The 19527-nt window shown below is 48.2% G+C and overlaps 1 protein-coding gene across 1 annotated transcript in view; it reads left to right on the top strand.

Annotated features, from left to right (window-relative positions):
• Positions 1 to 798: 798 nt before the first annotated feature.
• The window catches only part of VOPP1 (VOPP1 WW domain binding protein), a 66009-nt gene continuing 47280 nt past the window's right edge, over positions 799 to 19527 (top strand). The window contains exon 1 of the mRNA XM_082754615.1: positions 799 to 976. Coding sequence (XP_082610741.1) covers positions 926 to 976 — 51 coding nt within the window. The 5' untranslated portion in view covers positions 799 to 925. The remainder of the gene's footprint in view (positions 977 to 19527) is intronic.

Genomic DNA, 19527 nt, shown 5'->3' with positions numbered 1-19527 from the left:
GTGCGTTGCAAGGATGTGCTAATCATTTTTAATGCGCTAGCCCACAACAGGATCGTGGGAGTGTACACCTCCTTCAGAAATGCTGCTGAGAAAGGTCTGCTATTCAGATGGCAGCAGGAGAAGGTGAAGAGTTCCTCCTTCATATCCAGTTTGATATTCTCCCAGGGATTGAGCTAGCTCTCATGTAATGAAGAACCCCTCGGTAAACTCCAGTCCCACCTAAATCTGAAGGACAGCTGCCCCTCCCTGAAGCAGCACCAGGTCTAGCTGTGTAAGGTGCAGAAGGGCTGGGAAAAGGAGGCTCTGAGCACCATGACAAGGTGGCGGTGAAGGAAACATCCAGGACATAATCACCCCGGCCATCTGTCACAGGGTCTGCTGTGGGTGTCAGGGTGCGCCTCAGCTCAAGGCAGGTCCTGAGACCTTTCAGACAAGGTGGCCGGGGGCTGTTGGTAATTAATACAGCGTGTGAATGACCACGACGGGCGCACAGCCCCAAGGTACACCCGCAGGGGCGAAGCCCACTCTCGCAGCTCCGGCTCCCCACCCGCAGGGCAGCTCTGCCCCTTCCTCCTCCTCTTCCTCGGGGACTCTGCCTCGGGGGCTCGGGCTGCTCGCCGGGGGCTGCCCCGCGGGGAAGGGGGCGCCGCCATTTCGCGCTCCGGTCGCCGCCACCCTTCACCGGGGAGGCAGGGGCGAGGGCGAGGGCGGCCACCGCCTCCTCCCGGCCGGGCAGCGGAGCGGAGCGGGGCGGTCCCGGGGCGGGCACCGCCTCTCCCCGCCTCTCCCAGCCCTCAGCCGCCGTGGTGGTGGTGGCGGTGGCGGTGCGGGGCTCCTTTGTGCCGCCCGCCCCTTCCCCGGGCGCCGGGCATGGCGCTGCCCAGGCGTGTGTGAGGCGGCGGGGGCGCGGCGGGGACGGGGCGCCATGAGGCGCCTGCAGCCGGGGGTCGCGCTGCTGCTGTCGCTGCTGTGGGAGGTGAGGCCGGGCAGGGGGCGGCCGCGATGGGCTCCGCGACCCCCGCGGTCCGGGGAGGGAGGCGAGGAGCTTCGCCGGGTGTCGCCGCCGGCAGCGACCTGCCTCCTTCCCGCTGCCGTCTGTGTTTTTTTGGGGTCACCGCGGGGTGGTTCGCCGAGAGCTGGGCTCGGGCAGGGAGCTGCGGGCAGGGGGCCGGGGCTGGGGGGTGCTGGCAGCGGTGATCGGGGGCTGGCCCTGCGAGCTGGTGTGTTTCAGGAGGGGTGAGAGTGGAAGGTGGCTTCTTCTTTCTTTCTTTCTTTCCCTTTTTTATTTTATTTTTTATTTTTTGGAGTGTCATTTTGTGGGCAGAAGGTAGGTGGGAAGGCAGGCACGCAGCGGCGTCGCCTCGGCGTGAGGAGCAGCGTGCAAAACTTCTGGGAGAGCCTTGGCAGCGCGGCTTCGGCGCTTACGGCAGCTCACGTTGATCCGAGAGGGGATTTGTGCCACCTAGTTATGTCACAGGGCTGGAAAACTCTTCCCTTTTTTAGCAGGGAGATCCACGGCTGCCTGCTGGCCAGGCGGGGAGCTGGCTCTCCTCCTGCCTTCGAAGCTCAGGCACGCTACCGAGGGCACTGCTGCCCACCCTCGGTCCCCACGGTGGGTTTGCCATCCTGCTCCTGCTGCTGGTCCCTGGCTCCTCCACTTGTTGAGATGGCTCTGGCGATGCTCGTAGGCTCGTCCGAGACATGCTCACAGCTTTATAAAGCCCTCAGTGCTCGCAGGCTGGCCGGCTGCAGGTCTGGGAGGTGCAGCAAGCTGTGTTGCCTCTATGGGGTTTAGGCACAAAATGAATTAATACTTTAAAAAAAAATCCGAACAAACCCATACATAGAAGCTGGAGTGCTGGCTTGTATAATTACTGTTTTCGGTAATGAATATAATTCATGAATACGGTGTTTACTATATGTTTATGCCACCTACACAGATGAACGATTCCTGGTACGTTGCCCACTATGTCATCCATTATCATCACATTAAAACGCTCTGATCAGAATTGCCATTTAATGTAAACACACGCAACTCTTTTGAAGTTAATTGGGCTGCATCTCATTACCCCGGCTGTAAACCTGGCCCAGGGCCTGGCCTGCGATCGCTCCTTGACTCTGCCAGAGCTCTTCAGAAAGTACAAATGGCAAAATGTCGATTAATGAAATGGGCGATGGAGTCCCCCAGGGGGGATTATTCATCTCTGCGTGGCCAGGATCAGCGTGATCAGGTGTCTCCACTCGGTGATGTGTGTTCTGTTGAAAAAGATCCTGCCTGCCTGAAAAAGTAATTTGCATAAATCTTCTTTGGATGTAGCCCATGGTGCTGTTATTTAGGCTTTTATACTGATTTTAATGGTGGATTGTTGGTGTTGTGTTTTTTTTTTTTTTAATTTTTTTTTCCCTTTTGATCTAGAATGTTTGTTTTGCCATCTGGCTCTGTGGATTATTTTTTTTTGGAAGTACTTAAGATACCTTTTTAAATGAGATGTAAATAAGAAGTAATACAAATTGTTTTAAGTTGTGCTCTACAGGGGGGAAAAAAAAGCCCAGAAACAGAACACGGAGAGTTTAAATAACTAATCAGAGACATCTGGCTCTTTAGAAGGTTTCTGGTATTTGAAACTTTTGCTGTGCTCTGTGCTAACTTCTGTATGGGCGATTATCTGAGATTGCACTGTTACTTTTTTTTTTTTTTTTTTTTTTTTTTTTAAGTCTATTTGCACCTTCCGCATGATCTTAATTAGTATTTTAGTGTGAGTATATTTTCCGTTCGGCATTTTACAAATGGCTTTCACTATTATCTGAATAATGGGGGGAAAAAGCCACTGAGCTCTTCAGAGCAGCTTGCAGTAGTTTGCTGATGTTTAAAGTTCTCCTTGCTTAAAATACGCAAAATACTCATAAGATGTGCGTGTATTTTCTGTCCAAACGGGTGCTAAAGGCTGCTGTTTCTGCCGGTGAGAGGGTTGAGCTCCTTCAGCAGGAGGTGTACATCCAATTCAGGGCGTGTGGAGAGCTTCTTTGTGACTTGCAGGTTGGACTCCAGCCATGGCGCTGCGCTCCCCTGGGAGGTCATGTTTTGTTTGCTGCTCCTAATTTAAGGGAGAAGACGAGAAAGGGGCGTTGAGGGGAAGGTGCTGGCACACGCTGGTGGCTGATCGCACCAAGGCAACTGAAGGCATCGTTATCAGAGCAGGATTTACGTGTAAGAAACTGCTGGCGCTTGATGCTAGGACACTCGTCCTTCCTCTAGAAGAGCTTGAAATACAGTAATTGCAGAAACACCCGGACTGCTGTGTTGGCAGGAAAGAGGAATTAATCCAGAGTTTTCTTGTTTTACAACTGTTTTCTACTATAACTACAAAGCCTTTTACAATGCTATTCCTATTTCTCCCCCACCCTCTACAATGGGAGAAATATCCCTAACTCCAAGACCCAGATAACTATGCTCTGAGAAGACGATGCTGTGAGGAGGGAAACCAAAGATGCCATAAGTTTTGCTCACAACTTTGTCATCGTTGTCTGGTTGAATGTGTAAGCTAAAACGAGGAACTCTTGAGATGGATGACTAGATAGGTAATTTCGGTTCTTGCAGGAAGAAATGAATGCTGTTAAATATTCATCCATCTTTCTTCAAATTAATTCAGCTACCTGGAGGTAGCAGTGTGTTACTAACCACAGTTGCCTGAAACTCTGTGTTTCACCAAGAGGCTGGATTTTTGGCAGACCCATAGTGTGTTCAGCATTTGCTGGGACGCTTGCTCAGCCAGCAGTCCTGCTAACTAGTGCAGCATGTAGTTCTTCCTCTGTCAGGACTGTATTTTGTCTCAACTTTGTGTGGGTAGATGGCTCTCAATTTAATGGAGTGATTTGAGGAGTGCCTTCATGACGTCTGTTTGGTAGGCTGGGGGCGTATATCAAGATTTTCTGATTTTATTTCTTCAGACAACCCAAGGCTTGCTCGCATTTGGCTTTAATGAGTGGCATTGTCTTTGGGATGAGAAAAAATAAAACTAAACCAGCCTCTTCCCTCCCCGTATGATTAAACGAGCTTGCTTTTAGCCTGAATGTGGGCACCGCGCTATTTCCTGGTGGGTTGCTTCTCAGAACGAGCGCTTTTTGTTCCTCTCCTGCAGCTGCAGGTGTGCCAGGCTGAGCTGGGAGGCTGACACTGAGCTTGTGGATGGGAAGCTGGGCTGAGCCTTTGAAGCCCAGCAGAGGATGCTGCTGGTGGTAGTCCAGGAGGAGCTGTCGAGTGACTTGTGCTGAGGGCAGCTCGGTTTGTAGCTTGCTGGGTAGCCTTGCTCTTGAGAACTGTCAAATAATTTTAGCCGCCTAAGCTTCTGGTTGGCCTCTGTGGTGTGTCCAAAGCAACCCTGGCACTAGTTTCTGCACGCTCAGCTTCTCATTACTAGAAATTATAACGTGTATGCTGATAGAAATATTGATAATTGAATGGTTGGAAAAAAATGGCGAGTGTAATTATTATCTTGTTAATTTGTCAGATGGGAGATACTACAAATGAGTCAAGCGCCTTTTTTCCTTAAAGAGCAGAAGAACAGACATGTAATGTGAACAGCAAAATGTTTTAACTTTAAATAACATTCAAGCGCTTGTGACAGTCTGTCGTGTAAGATTTATCCAAGTAAAAAGCAAAGTTGGCCAGCTTCTTCCCAGTTGGGTAACTGCTGTGTGAAGCTTTTTATTATTTTTGTAAGTGGATTTCAACAGGAGAGGTTCTACCATATAAGATAAGCCGAAAGTCTTTGGCTGTTCTGAAGCTGTTTGCCCACCAAGTTTGGATGATGATAGGCACAGCCAGAGCTCTGGAAGTTGTGCGCATCTTCCCAATAATCCTAGCAGGTTCTGATATATACATATAGGTGTGTTTTGTTTTTTTTTTTTTTTTAACGTTAACTGTCAGGGCTTCCTTTATGTATGTGCTCCAGGAATGTGTGCACCCCTGCGCGTCTCAATGTGTGTGCACACTGGGGTTATTTCTCCGGTGTCCCTCTCTGTGAAAGCCCACTGACGCCGTCCTACTGATGGAGTGCAGAAGTTTTTAACTCTTATGGGCTTTGGATAAGCAGAAGTGGTGAGAAGCACGATCCTTTCCTCAACCTGTGATGCGAAGAGGCTGCACTAGAGTTTCTGGGAGGGAGTTAGCATGGACGTGCCCGCGTACTCCCTGCTGCTTGCTAGTTTTATTACACAGGGGCTTAGCAGCTTAGGCAATCTTTTATTTTTCTGTCTTGCTGCTGGATGGGAAGTAGCTATTGCTTTGCTGAGTGAAGGCAGGAGAGAATTTAGGATTAATCGTTTCGTGATCCAACTGGTGCTGGCAAGTCTTCCCTGCCTCTTGACAGCAGTGAGATGGGCTGTGGCTTCCAGGCAGGAGGACTGAGCTCACGGCCCTTTCTCACTTTGCTCCGGCTGCTGAGGAGAAGGATTCGTGTTAGCTGCGGGAAGGGAAGGGAAAGGCAAGGTGTCCGAGTGCCATCTGCATCCTGTAAGGGAAGGCGTGAATAGTTGTGCAGGGGTTTTTTTGGTGCTTTCCTCTCCCCATCAGAAGAAGCATCTATAAAACCTATTTACTTTTTTTTTTTTTTTCTTTTTTTCTTTTAAAGCAGTCAGAAATGCTTAGCACCTTCTGTCGTGCTTTCTCTATAAAAAGAAAGTCCTCTGACGCTCTTGACCGTGGTACTTCCCGCCCAGCTAATGCAGGTGTCTGGACGGATGTGTTAAACTTGACCCAAGCATGCCTTCAGGCTTCAGCTGCTCTTTTAAAACGGTCTTAGCTGTGGAGGGAAATCAGTGGAGGGAAAAAAAAAAAAAAAGGCTTCAAGGAAAAACTCTTGGTTTAATGCAAATTTATTTTGGGTTGCTGCAGTAGGACTGGGTTAGGAAGAACTGGAATAAGTGTGCCCAAATGCAAGTTTGCCCTTCTCATCTGTGTAGGCTGAATGTAGGGACAGGAGCAGAGTGATGCTTGAGCTGATGGTACTGAATTAAAAAAATAAATAAACCTGATTTCTGGGTCAGCCAAGGTAGCTGCCTGTGTACTCCTAATCTGTCGTGATATCAAGTAAAATCCATCTCAGTCAGACACACTTCAGAAAGCAGTGGCCAACCTCATTTTTGAAGGTGCCCCATGGGTTTGTGTCCTCAGCAGCGTACCTGTATCCACAGTGAGTGCCTTTTGCTGAAGGCTTTGTTGAAATCCCATTAGTATTTGTTATGGCAAATAAAAACTCTGTTCTGCCTAGCAAGTGGTAAGAATAAATCATTTTTTTCTTTCCTTGAGTAGTGTCTTTTGGGCAACAAATCTCTGTCTGGAGGCTGGGGTCACAACCCGGAGCTGTAGGTGTGAAAGAGCACATGCAAGACGAGAAAGATAAGGTCTCAAACCGTGGATATTGTCACTTTCCTGCCATTTGTGAAAGACTACAAAAGGCATAGAAGCGTGTATTTTAATGAGAATGATGTGCCTTGACAGGCTTCTTGCATATTAAGTGGAAAAGTTTGCACTGGGAAGTTAAAAATGTCTTTCTTCTCAAGTGTGCCTTCAGCTTTGTGCTAAATAGGCGCTAACTAAACCCGCCTTTTAAATAACTCGACGAAAAAATCTCTTCCTCTTTCTCTCTGACTCAGCTTTCAGTCTGGCAGAGCTGTCGGGGAGGAATTAGCAAGAAGTGGTTTCTGATCTGTACCTGATGCAGACTGCGTGTGGCGAGGGCACTTCCCAACCCCGCCACCAGCTGCCTGCTCCTGCCGGGCTGCTTATCAGGCGGCTGGGCTGCGGGGAAATCGCATCAGGAGCTGCAGTCACCAAAAAGAGGATGAGGAAAAATGGAGGTAGTTTTCCTTCGGGCCGGCAGAGGTTTGTGCAGCAGTAGCCATCGCTTGCAAAGTGTTCATTGGAGCTGAAGTGCTCGACCTGGAGCTGACGACCTCCCTGCCCTTTCTGTTCAGCTGAGGGGTTGTGGCTCTAGAGCGTGGCCACGGAAGGTCCCTTGGTCCCTTCTGCTGCAGCAGAAGCTGTCGTTCTGGAGCCCAGCTGGTGAGCGATGGCCAACCCGGCGTTCCTCTGGTGCTCCTTCTCCATCCGATGGGGCTCTCTCATTTGGAGCATCAATTAAAAGCAGGTCTGAAAGAGAAAACCTCGGCTGCGTCCCTTTTACTGATGATGGTGTGATCTGGCCTTAGGATCAAAGTTTAATGACCGTGGAGAAGAGCCGTCCTCTGAGCGCGGTGAAGCATGGCACCCCGCGTGTACCCTGCCCAGGGCCAGGCTGGCTCCAGCCCTGGCTGCTCTCTTGCCCTCTGTAAGCAGTTTTGTTGTTTGTTTTTCCTGCTCATGTAGGAAAGCAGCTCTGTTTACGAATTTTTGCACACTGCCGCTTGTCTGATTTGACAGCCTGTGTGTCCTTGGGAACAATCCCATTTGTTACCTTTCCTGATTGAATCTTTTCCTACTCCCGTGCTGTGGGTAAGAACGAGACAAAAACAAACAAACAACCCCCAGAGGTCTCCTGCCTCTGATGTTGATGGTGTCGCGCAACTTAATAGCTGGCAAGAGTTTTGAGGGTGAATCCGTCCTTCTCAGGTCTCGTGCTGGTGGCATTAAAGGTTAGGACCATACACATCCATACGTGCAGCCCATACCTGCGCGAATCTGGCCTTCAGGTATGTCAGGTTAAGGTGAGCACATTTAGCATCATTCGATGCCTCTCTAGTTAGGTGTATTCCTGAAGGAGATGCAAACAGACAGAGAAGGAAGAACTAGATGGTCTTTAAGGTCCCTTCCAACCCACGCCATTGTGTGAACCCTGAAAAGAAAATACTAAGTGAGAGGAACGTAAGTGTGTGGAAGGGTGGCAGGGGTCTTGGTGCTGGCTTTGTCTGGGTGTGTGTATTGGGTGGGAAGACAATGAGACAAAGGCGTGTTTAAGTTGCTTCTAACTTGTGTATTATTTTTTTTCCTGGCATTATTGTCTTAGGTAGGCCAACAAAATTCTCTTGTGTATCCTGACCTGAGCCTGTATTTCTCCCTTCCTTGATAGGAGAGACTGCTCACCTGAACAGAGGAGTGTAGCAGTTCGTGCCACGCTGCGTGGCGTGCAGTCCGCTCAGTGTGAGCACAGCAGCTTGCAGTTACGGTGCTTGTACTGCACGGCGACTCCTCACGGGGAATGACAGTGCAATAGAGCACGCGGTATAATGGTCTCCACCAGAGGAATTGTCCAGGTGGAACTGTTTTTTATTTAATTTGCGATATTTCTGTAAATGAGGAAAGTCAGCACAGGCGCTCCTCGCGGGTGGCTCTAAGCACACTGCTATCTGTCGATGTGAGAACCGGGTAAGGATGAGTCAGGCAAGTGTTTTCTTTCCTTTGTGCTCCTCGAGGGGGAAAATGTATTGCTCATCGCTAAAGATAATTATCTCAGGGCTGGTGCAAGTGAGATCCAGAAATTCACTGTTGGCTGCCTTACAGTCCGAGCTCCCAGCTCGGGGCTGTGCTTCCCCGCTATGTTTGGAGCCAAAGGTTCAAACCAGCACAGGGAAGGTCTAAAACTCCACCTTAATCTGTTCAGTGCCACTAAGTTTGGGGAGATTTCAGTCCAAAGCAGGGGAGGAAACATTCCACTCCGAAAATCATGCTTTCAAGTGGCCAGACAGCTGTCTAGCCTGAAGAGGGGGAGGAAAAGTGGGAGAACAGAGGTGTGAGGAGTCTTAAATCTGCTTCTCTAGGGCTTGCTTTTCTTTTTGAAGCTGACGTGAGCTGTTCCCGTCTCGAGTGCTGTCTTGATTTTCAGGGGTTTGAGAAGCGAAGCAGCAGTGCCGAGGACAGTGGCTTGTCCGGAGGTAGCAGCAGCACTGACACGGCAGGCAAACGCGTGTCAGCACTGCCTTGTGTGAGGGACCCGGAGTTTCCCCTGCTCTGCTTTTTGACTACAACAATTCACATCTCCCATCTGTAACACAGAAGGAATAATAGCATCTGGGATTGAGTTAACCCTCAGAACTGGGTCACCCCTGATTTCGAGGTGGTGTAGGATGACATTAAGCTGCTCCATTCATTGTCGTAACTCAAACAATGGCACTCTATATTCCCAAGCTCGTGCCCATGACTGCCTAAACCAGCAGTGTGTGCCAGGCTGGGGCCAGGGGGTTGCCTACGTGTTGTTTGGGATGGTCTGCGTTTTTGCTGGGGAAACCAGAGAGCAGAGGAGGCAGTTAAGTGCTAAATAATAGCCAAATACCGCTAGTTTCCTAACCCTGAGAAAATGCCAAGGCAGAGACCTTTGGATTTGAGCGTCACTCGAAGGAGGTGAGCTGAGATCAAAGCCTTGATTCTGTTCTGTCTTCTGTTTTCTGTCCCTTTGGTGCTTAGAGAAAGAGGACTTTGTTTTTAGCAGTGCATATACCCTGTTGTCCTGGGGGTTCACAGTTCTGTTTCTGCCCCCAGTGGCAGCAGTCCACAGCTGTAACTAAACTCTGACCAATGCCCAGCGCTATGCGCGGTAATGGTAAAATATCCTAGGACCTGTAGATGTGAGATCTGGAGATTGCAACATGTATTTCATGAAACACCCCATGTTTTCAGCGTGCAGGGCTTAAATGGGCATCTCACTGAAGGTAATGCTTCTGGTGCTGGTTCCTTGAAGCACTGGGCAAACATTGGTATATTGGGTCTTGTTGTACCCAATACATGACGGCGGTCTGTGTGGATGTCCAGTGTTATCTAGAAGGCATTGGAGTACTGAAAATGCACCGGGAGATGCGCTGGAGCGTGCCCCAAAGCTCTGGGGAGGTGAAGCTGTCCCCGGTGCCCGCCGTGACGCACACTGTGAGCTCTGTGTGGCAGCAGCCAGCCTGGGTTTTCCTGCCGGCACGGCCGTGGTATAAATCCAAGGGCATTTGGATTAAGTTTATTTTAATTCTATGGTAATCTTGACCTCCTATTTTTACTAAAGGCCTAATCCTGGGCCCCATCCAAAGCCCATTAAAAGTCAGCGGAGCCGCCCTGCCTGATGGCAGCGAGCGCTCAGCGCCGTGCCACGTCCCCTTGGCCCCGGCATCCTGACGGGCCTGGGATGTGGGCAGGCCCTGCTCCGAGTGTTTTTGGGATCAGTGTGAGCTTGGTGGGTGATACTTGTGCCTTCCCCAGGCCGAGGGCAGGCGTTTGTCCCCTGTTGCCTCTGAGAAGCTGTGTCGACTCGAGTCGTCCCCCGCCGTCAGGGCTCTGCCAGCCGGCTGCCTGCTCCTGCTCCCCGCGCCCGGCTCGCGTTGCGTAAGTGCAGAGCCTGGTACCGATTATATAAAAGAGATTATGTAACCCGGTGGCTCCGCAATCGCTTCTCCGGTGAGCCTAAGAATAGCTGGCGAAGGAGCCTGCCTTCCCTCGCTACCCAGCCGCTGGACAGAGGAGCACCAAGTGGGCTCCTTGTGGGTGGGAGCAGGCCCAGCGAGGCCGCCTTGTTGTGCAGGCTCCCCAGCTTAGCACTGTCCCGTGCTTCCCAGGCTGTATTTTTTTTTCGTGCTGGTGTCCCCCGTGAGGTATCTGGCACACCAAGGCCTGGCCCGTGCCCAGCTCCCGGTGAGGAGCAAGAAGCCTCCTGGGCTGCTTTGAGGCGACTGAGAGAGCTGCGTGCGCTCCTGCCTGCCTCCCCTGCGCAGGGGGAGGTGACTCACAAAAAAAATCAGATGCAGACAAGACTTTGAGAGAGCTCACGTACAGCTAACTGAAATCTAAGGAGGGGGGGGACACACAGCTCTTGGGGGGAAAAAGGATGCCGCTCCTTAAAAATCTCTCAGCCCTGAGAAAAGCGCGCGGGGGTAAGCCAAGGATAGCTCAGGAGAAGGCGGCAGGGGGGCGAGAGACTCTGGTGGGGAGAGGAAACGAGCAAAAGGAGTTTTCTTAGCACCAGTGATTCATCTCAGAGCACGGATCCCAGCCCTTAAGATGTTGCCGCAGCTCTTAGCTCGACTGCTGGAGTCTGGGTGGCTGCCCGTTTTATTTCTGGCTTCCCCTACTCTTGGTTTTCTGTGTGTGATTTATTTTTTTTCCCCTGTTCCTCCAGTACACTCTCCTGGTGGCATCGTTGTCACCTTTCCTTGTTGCTGCAGCCACATCATCTCTACCTTGAGTTGCTTTATGGGTGCTGTGTCTCCAGCTTGAGCTTCAGGCAGCAGTTTGTCTTCACGCTGCCACGTACACCTATCTCCACCTGCAGTTCTGACCCCATTTCTTTCTCCTTCCAGGCTTGCTCTGGATATTTGTTCCACTCCTCTTGGCTTTGGGTGGCTTCCTTCTCTCCTTGTGCATTACTGATTTCATGATTCTGATGCTGTCAGCAAGCGCTTCTACTTTCTTGGCTGCTGAGTCCCCGTTTCCTTTTTAAAATTCATCCCCTAGATGTTTTCTCTGCTTTCCCCCTCTTTCTTTTCTAGGATTTCTTCTGTCCCAGCTATGATTCAGCCCTGGCACAACCATGTCCCATGTGGACTTTGCTTCTCCCACCATTTCTTCACATTCCTCTGCCTGCAGAGGCCTTCTCCCAAGGGTGTACCATCTGCACTTAAGTGCCCCATAAATCCATTTTCAGTGTGCTGCAATTAGGCATTGGATACAGATAGGAAAAAATACTCCTTTCTGCTTGAAAGAAATGTGTATTTCCATCCAGCCCGCTTTGCCTGAATATCTGTTTCTGTGCTTTTTTTTATATGTTAGTGTCAAGATTTCAGGGTTCAGCGTGATTTCTATCCCTATAATTTTCCTCACAGCACTGGTGACCTCATTACAGAGGGTTGCCCTGTGTGCAGACCCTTTTTCCTTCCTATTTATGCCTCCTCTCTTCAGGAGGGTGTCAGCTGTGGAATATACAGCTGTTGCTGCCATGGCAAAAGAGCATTAGGGGAACGTTGTTAATAAGCATCTGGCTGTTGCATAACGAAGATGGTAACGAGGAAGAGGAGACGGCACGTGCTGCTCGTAAGCTTTCTGTGAACCCCTGCAAAGAACATGACAGACCTGCAGGATTTTTTTTTGCCATGGGTAATAGAAAATTACGTGTGTCAATTCCCAGAATTTGAATGGATTTATCTTCTCTTATCTCAAACTACACCTCTAGGAAAAGACGGGAGTTGGAGAGGTTTTGTGCAAGCGCACGTGAAGGTGTGGGAGAGCTGTTGGAGGAGCTCCTTAAGATGAGAGCTGGTTAACGTGCAGCTGTGCCAACACAGCAAGAACAATCCTAATGGGCTGATACGCAAATGAGGGGTGGTGAAAAGAGGAGGAAGACCAAATTTGCCCACTGGATTAATTCTTTAACACCAGCGAAGCTCTGAAGTTGATGGAAATTGCATAATATTTATGAGGTACGTCTGTAAAATGCCTGCCTAGGATCAAAGAAAAATGTTATATCCTAGTTACAGTTGAATACAAGGGCTAAAAATATATAAATGCAGTGCGTGCAGGTAGGAAGTGCAGCGTTTGGATCTGGAGTGAAAGCCGTGCACAAGCTTTTCTTGCCAAACTGTCTGCACTGGCAATGTCAGATCCGGTGTATGTAATGTGATTAATTTTAGTCTGAGCATATGTTCCCCTGTATTCTGGGATTCCAGATGCAGCTCTGATAACGCAGGTCGCTGGTCCTCAGCGGAAAACCTGGAAATGAGCTGGAATGTACCAACCTCAGTGAATCCGGTGGCAGCGCTCTGTGGTGGGGGGAGGATTATTAGTTACTTGGTTTTGGGGATTTCAGCTCTGGTCCTAATCTGCGATGTGTAAACTTCCAAGAAAATCAGCTGGAAAGTCATTAAACATCTGAAGGAGGGTCGGTTAAATAGATTGAGTTAACGTTCAGTTAAATAGATTTCCAAAAGCAGGTCCTGCGAAGATGAAAATTAGTAGTGTCTGCAAATATCCCGCTGTCTGGAAGTGCCTGATGGAGCCAAATTAATAACTTGTAAAGAGCTTCCTTTTGAAATGCTCCTGCAGCAAGCTTTTAATAGAATCTAGAGAGGCAGGGAAACAGGGATCCTTTGTAAAAAAGGGCTTTCCTTCAAGCAGGAACACTTACAACCTTGCTTCTCCATCCTTAAAGGGACAATTAATGCTGGGTTTTCTGATGCTGCTTAGGGAGAGCTCCGCAGCCTTGTTCACAGCAGTAGGAAGGGCACTTGTCATTTCGTTGTCAGCGTGTGCAAATGTTATTCTAGCAGCAGTAATGAGTCCCTGGACATCTCCACGAAGGTGACTGCCTCCCTCATAAGGACTGGAAACATGTGGGTCTTGAGGAAGGATTGAGACCTAACTGTGAGGCCATCCGTATGAGCAGCCGTGTCTGGGACTGCGTTTGGATCAGCTTGGCATAAAGTGCCTGTGGATCTGTCATGATGCTCGCAGCTGGTGAGGTGAGGCTGGTGTCCTGCTGGTGTGCAGCTGTGGGGACAGAGGTGGTGCTCCAGCCCCAATGCCTGTTCCTAGGACACAAACCGAAGGTAGCAAAATTAAACCTGTAGCCCTGTATCTGATTTTAATAACCGCAAAAAAAAACCACCATGCTCGCACACAAACACCAAACTGACATTCCTGTCTCTCTCAGCGCTGTACATTGTTCTGCAGGAGTTATTCTTCATGATTTGGTAGGCTTTTCTATCAGCTGTATTCATGGTAACTGCTTCTCCAAATACCCATCTTCCAAATGAGATTAAACCTATTTGTAATTTAGGGTATTTCTTCATGCTCTATTCAAATACAAATAATCAAATTAAGAATAAATCGGGCTGTTACGCTTCAGAGGTCTCTGACAGCTAGCATTTAGATTCTGGTTTCCCATAAAAACCTCGCAACTACTTGTAATGACAATAAGTGTGCTTCTTAGGCACCTCTCGCAGGAGGACTTCGTGGCACTCCTGAAACGTGAAATGTGCCGTGTCCTGCCCCAGTCACATCCAGCCAGGTGCGTAGCTGTTGAGCAGGTGGGTGAGTGGGCTGCAAGCAGTGAAAGTGTCACGTGCAGTGTTAGTGGCACAATTAGTAACTTCATATTTTTGACTGCTGGTTTTTGAGCCCAGTGCAGCGTGCGGGAACTTCTTTCACTTCACAGTAAACGCTTGATTTGGGCTGGGTGTAAGCACAGGCTTTGCAGTGCAGAAGGACAGTTTAGCACTTCCTTTTCATGGTCCATTAAACACGGGCAGTTCTGCAAGTCCCCTGCTAGACAGCCTGTAGATGGGATGAATCCTTCCAGGCACTTGAATGGTCTGGAGAAAAACTTCTTGGAATGGGGCTCTTCGCTTTATGCGAATGCTGAATTGTCACCCTGGTGTTCGTTCAGTGCATCCTGCTAGTACTGAATCTAAGATGAGTAAATGCATCCCATGCATTTTAACCTAGTCTTTTGATTCCAGGATGCCCCATCCCTGTGCATTAGACAGAATTAGATGATCTCTAAGGTTCCTCCCAATCCAAACCACTCTATAACCCTCTGATTTATGTGTCTGGATATTTACCACTGCACTGTACTTGTGTTGTGGTTGTACCTACACTTGACTTAATGATTTTCTGTTGATCTAATCTAGTCTAGACTAGACTATTTGGGTAGAATAAGAACTGGCAAAAAGTCTTCACCTGCATTCCACTTCTTTGGATCTGTGACTAAATGTAGTGAACTTGTCTTTGTAGTGTTGCGTTCATACACGCTGAAATACTGCAAGAGCTGATGCTCGGGTTTGAGGAGTTTTGTTCTTGTGGATTTTTGCTTTTTGTTTTTCATTGCTCTCTGAAAAAAAGCAGTCCCAGGACAAGGCTTTGCAAAATGGGTCAGTGCAGCTGAGAAGTTTCAGTCAAAATGGAAACAACAGCTCATTGAAACAGTTTCAGCTCTTAAAAGGTCAGAATTTGTTTATGTACTTCCGAAAGCTAAGGAATTGAAAGTGTAGGTTTACAGAATGTGGCCAGAGGAGAGTGGAACCCTTTTTCTGAGAAACTTGGCATTTACCCAGCCTGTGGGAGGCCAATTGTATTTCTTTTATGTCCTCGGGATGATCTGAATGTTTATCACTCATCTCCTGGAAGAGCTCCTGGCCTGCAGGAGATGGGGTATACTGGAATTAAACTCCTGTTGTTGCCCCTCTTCTCCATGGTATAAAATACAAAGGAAATGCACGTTAAGGCAGGTGGAAAGCTGCTCAGAGGTTTGGATGTCCCCTCAAAGAGGGAGAGCTGTGTTTGCAGTGCTTGCTCCAGGTGCACCATTTCAGAAGTGGGGGTACGTGCAAGTTAAAGGCGGCCACCCAGGGACAGATGTTCGTGGTCAGTGTTAGGTCTTGGTTGCTGTTAAACAGCTCTGACTTGAGAAGTGCCTCGGTGGGGGACTTGCAGATGCTGCTTGGGTCTGTCAGGGCAGGAGGTAATTCTGTCCTTGCTCGTTTTTCTGTGGGATGTCCCACATTTTTTGCTGCTCTCTGTTGGTGGAGATTGGATGCTGGTGCAGATGGGCACGTGGTGCTGCATTTATGGATTTCATGCAAGCATAAATACTGCCAGCAGAAAAACCAGAGATTTCTCCTCAGTTTTCCTGTAACCCGATGGCTCATTCACTTCAAGGAAAGAGAGAGAAGCTCAGGTCTCTCTGGGTGCACGTGTGACCTGAACACAGATTTGTCTCATCCTGGCAGAGCGTGCTGACCAGCTTCGCTGAAAGGGGACAGGCACTACCTCCTTCTTTCTCTTACCTCTGTGTTCTGCAGATGCATCCTTTGGGATGCTTAACAGATGCCAAAACCCCAAAGTTTTCTTTAGAGTAAATAACTAAATTAGGAATGCAAGAAATAATTAGTTTGAGAACCAAAAAATGCAATCATGTGCCCAACTCCCTGATACGGGTGGGTTCCTCAGAAGATTCTGTGAAGGTTTCAGATCAAGCTGGCACCATCTGGAGTTTACCTGTCACTACATAATAACTAATTCATATGCTGATATGAAATATTTATATTTAGTTAATAGCTCATAAAAAAAAAATCTCTCTCCCCTCCTCTTTTTAAGCCAAGAGTGTCTCGCGGTAGGGTTATGGATGTTGCTGCGCATCCAGGCAATACTGGAGAGACGGGGAACGTGGTTCAGCGGGGACAGCAGAGAAGGCAGCACCCAGGTTACCTTACCCATCCCTAAAGACCACTCTGAAATGGATCCGTGTAACACCTGGGCGTAGTGTGCTGGCTGGTGGCTTTTCAGCGTGCCAGGTTGCTGCTGGGCTGTTGCGTTCCTGACCTTGCTGTGCTCAGTTCCTTCCTGAGGCAGGGACTTTGCGCTGAGAACGAGTTTTGGGCTGTCCTTCCCAAATCAGGATTGATTTAGCACTGACAGCCCGTTGTCAACAGAAGATTAAAGGATTCTCTGTGATGAAATTAATAGTGAAAAAAAAAAAAAAAAAAAAAAAAAAGAATTTTCAGATGAAACCATGTGCATTAGCAGCATCAAACCAAGCTGAGAAGTTCCTTGTACCAATGCATAGAATTGGCTCTGCGGGCTTCTTGATGCACACTGCATTTAGGCTCAGAGGAGCCCCTGCATTTTTATTACCCGTAGCCTCCCAGCTTTATGCACATAAATAGCGCTGGGTTGTACAATGTCCCTGAAGGCTCCTCTGCTCCACCATCAAGCAGGCGCAGTGCAGGGAGTGTTGAAGCAAGCTTCCTACACATGTGCCTTATGTGTGTGCCTCAAACCTGACCTGGATTGAACAAATCCCGAGTGCAAATGCAGCCCATGCTTCTCACCTCCCCAGCGCCCTGTCCCTCGGTTGAGGCTGTTGGCAAAGCCCATAATGAATCCTGGTGGTGGCGGTCGCTTCTTCTGTTGCACACAGAAGAGCCCAGTACAGAGATATTTTCCTCTTTTGTTGTATTACAGAACTTCAGTGCATCATTTTGCAAGAAAATAAGCGAGCTTCTCCCATTTAAATCCATGCAGTTCTGATTTGTGATTTTTTTTTTTCAAGGAATGTCACTGATATTTTTTTCAAATGAACTCTTACTCAAAGCAGCGTTGAGTGTGATCTCAAAGTCATGAGTTCCCCGTGGTTTTCCAGGTGCTTTCCAAGCTTGTCAGAAGATATTTTAAGTGGAAAAGGCCTCCCAGAGGTTTTGATCTATTTTAAAGCCTGAAATCCTTTTTGTGACTTTATCATGATGCTTTCATGAAAAGCACCCTCAAACTTCCACTTGGGCTCATCCGTGTGCTCCTCAGGGTGTGCTGCTGTTTGGGACGTGTTGGTTAAAATTAGGGACCTCTGCGAAGCTTCATTGAGCCAGATGAAGTTCACATTAAGTTCTGTGGAGCTCTTGCATGGGAGGGAAGAGCTGCTCCTCCTCAAAGAGCTGTTGTGCTGAATCCTGTGGTCCATGTCTTGCAGGCACGAGCTCATCCTGGGCTGTTCATGGATTTTAAATCCTCAGGATCACGCGTTATGGGTTCTTCCACTGCAACCATGTAGAGAAAATATGAATGTTTAATGGGGCCGTGTATGGACCTGCCGAAGATGTTTTTGATAGATGAGTTGGTTTGTGCCTCAAACTCTCCATAGGGCCAGAGAGCGTGTATCTGAAATGTTTTGCCTTGTGTGGGTTTTGGGTAATTAATGCTTTATGCTTGCCCCTGAGATATGTGGTTAAAGCTCAATAAAACGGTGATTACGCAGTGATTATACTGAATAGTGAATGTTTCATTTATTTTGTTTGAAATAGGAAATAAAAGGTTACTGCCACGCTGGTTTTATTTTAAAAGACTTTGTCAAGACTGGCACATTCAAAATCTTTCCTGTCTTTTAGACTTAATCTGTTGGAAGAATCCCGGTGTTTCTTTGAGCCTTTTTTTTGAGGTGGGCAAGACGTGTGCCTGGCCGTGGTGCTGTGACTTCCTCAGGTGTTGGAGGTGCAGGAAGAGCTACCAGGGGGAGATTTCTCACAAGCGTCTGCTGAAAAGTTGGGATTGCCCTGCGGCTCAAAGCAATGGTTAAAATAAAGCTAATTTTAACCTCCAAGCTTGTGAGGAACTGTAACCAAATAATTGGCCTGAGTCGGGTTCCAGTAGTGCTACTGAGTGTTGGTTGTGACTTTCTCTGCATGTGGTTATTAGCGGCGTAAAGGGCTTTTCAGCGCAGAGCTAAAGACCATGAAACCTTCCTTGCAAAGGCTGTGTTGACTCATGCCTCATAAAGCTTCACTGCTTTTGATAGGCCCGGACAGGAGGTAAAACAGTACGTGTTCACCGCGGAGACTGGGCAGGAGAGGAGCCAGCCTAGCGTCGCTTCCCAAACTCAATGCTCAGAGACCTGCTCGGGTGTGCCTGCAGGGAGAGACGGCCAGGTTTTAGCCTGGAGGACTGGGGATGAGCTCGGCTGCCAGGAGGCAGTCGGCATCCACACACGCTTCTGCAGCAGATGCTCGGCTCACTTCTGTGGGGTGAGCATCAGAGGGAAGGCTGCTTGTCAGCAGCTGACTCAGAAGAGCTGCACCATGGAAATGTGTGCTTCATGGCAAAGGCATCTGTACCAAGACGTTGTCCGCCTCGTGGTACAGCACCTCTGAACTGTGCTCTGCTTGCGTGAAGGCATCTGAAGATGCCCTTGAAGTCACAGGCAAATTTGACTGCTCGGTGCTTTTGAGCCTTAATTTGGTGAGCTGAATACAAGAGAGAACCGAGTTAAGTAACTGGAATATATGTTTTCATCTGTGTTATACCAAACAGTCAGACTCCATAGCTTTGCTGTTCTTAACAACCAATGCTTCTGTTACTGTATTTTACATTATGAAATCAAAATTTCTCTGCTGAGGAGCCCACGTGATGAGTTTTTTTCTAGATGAGCTCTAGGTGTGGGCCTGTAGTAAGTTAGTTCATCAGTATAGAGTTTTTGATAAAAATGCCCAAGATTTAATGTTCCTTGTGGAAAAGCACATGAAGTTGTGTGTTGCTCAGAGGGATGCTGCTTCCCCTGTTTGCCCCTTCTTGTTAATACCAGATACAGGCAGTCTGTTCTGCAAAGACTTTTGAGATTTGATTTGCCCCTATTTTGCTGGTGAATGACTTTTTTTTGTTTGTTTTAAGGAGTGCTGTCTTAAGCATATCTGATACCAAGATTCAGAGATCTGTGATTCCTGTCATATAAATTAAAAGCTGATTTATTACCGTAGTTTAGACCTGAGATGGTTGATTGGAAGACGGGAAATGCAAGCATAGAAATCGTGGTTTGAACTTTAGGTCAAATTCTTCTGGGGGTTTGGGTCACAGATATACTTACTACTTTTTTCTTTGCATTGAATTGGGAAATACTACTATAGCAGCAATCCTCTACTTAGTTTCAACTTCTTTTAAATTTTTTTTCAGTAAATTCAAGAACATCACTTCATAAGGGTTTAAAAAAAAATGAAAGAGAGAAGAGATTAATTGACAGCCTAATGCCAAAATAAAGCCTTGTCTGATGCCATTGGGCCAGAAGATCAGGTAGCAAACTTGTC

This window comes from Aythya marila (assembly GCF_965140915.1).
Source record: "Aythya marila genome assembly, chromosome: 2".
NCBI classification, from domain to species: domain Eukaryota; kingdom Metazoa; phylum Chordata; class Aves; order Anseriformes; family Anatidae; genus Aythya; species Aythya marila.
The sequence above is the reverse complement of the archived record's forward strand: the minus strand, read 5'-3'. Positions and strand labels throughout refer to the sequence as shown.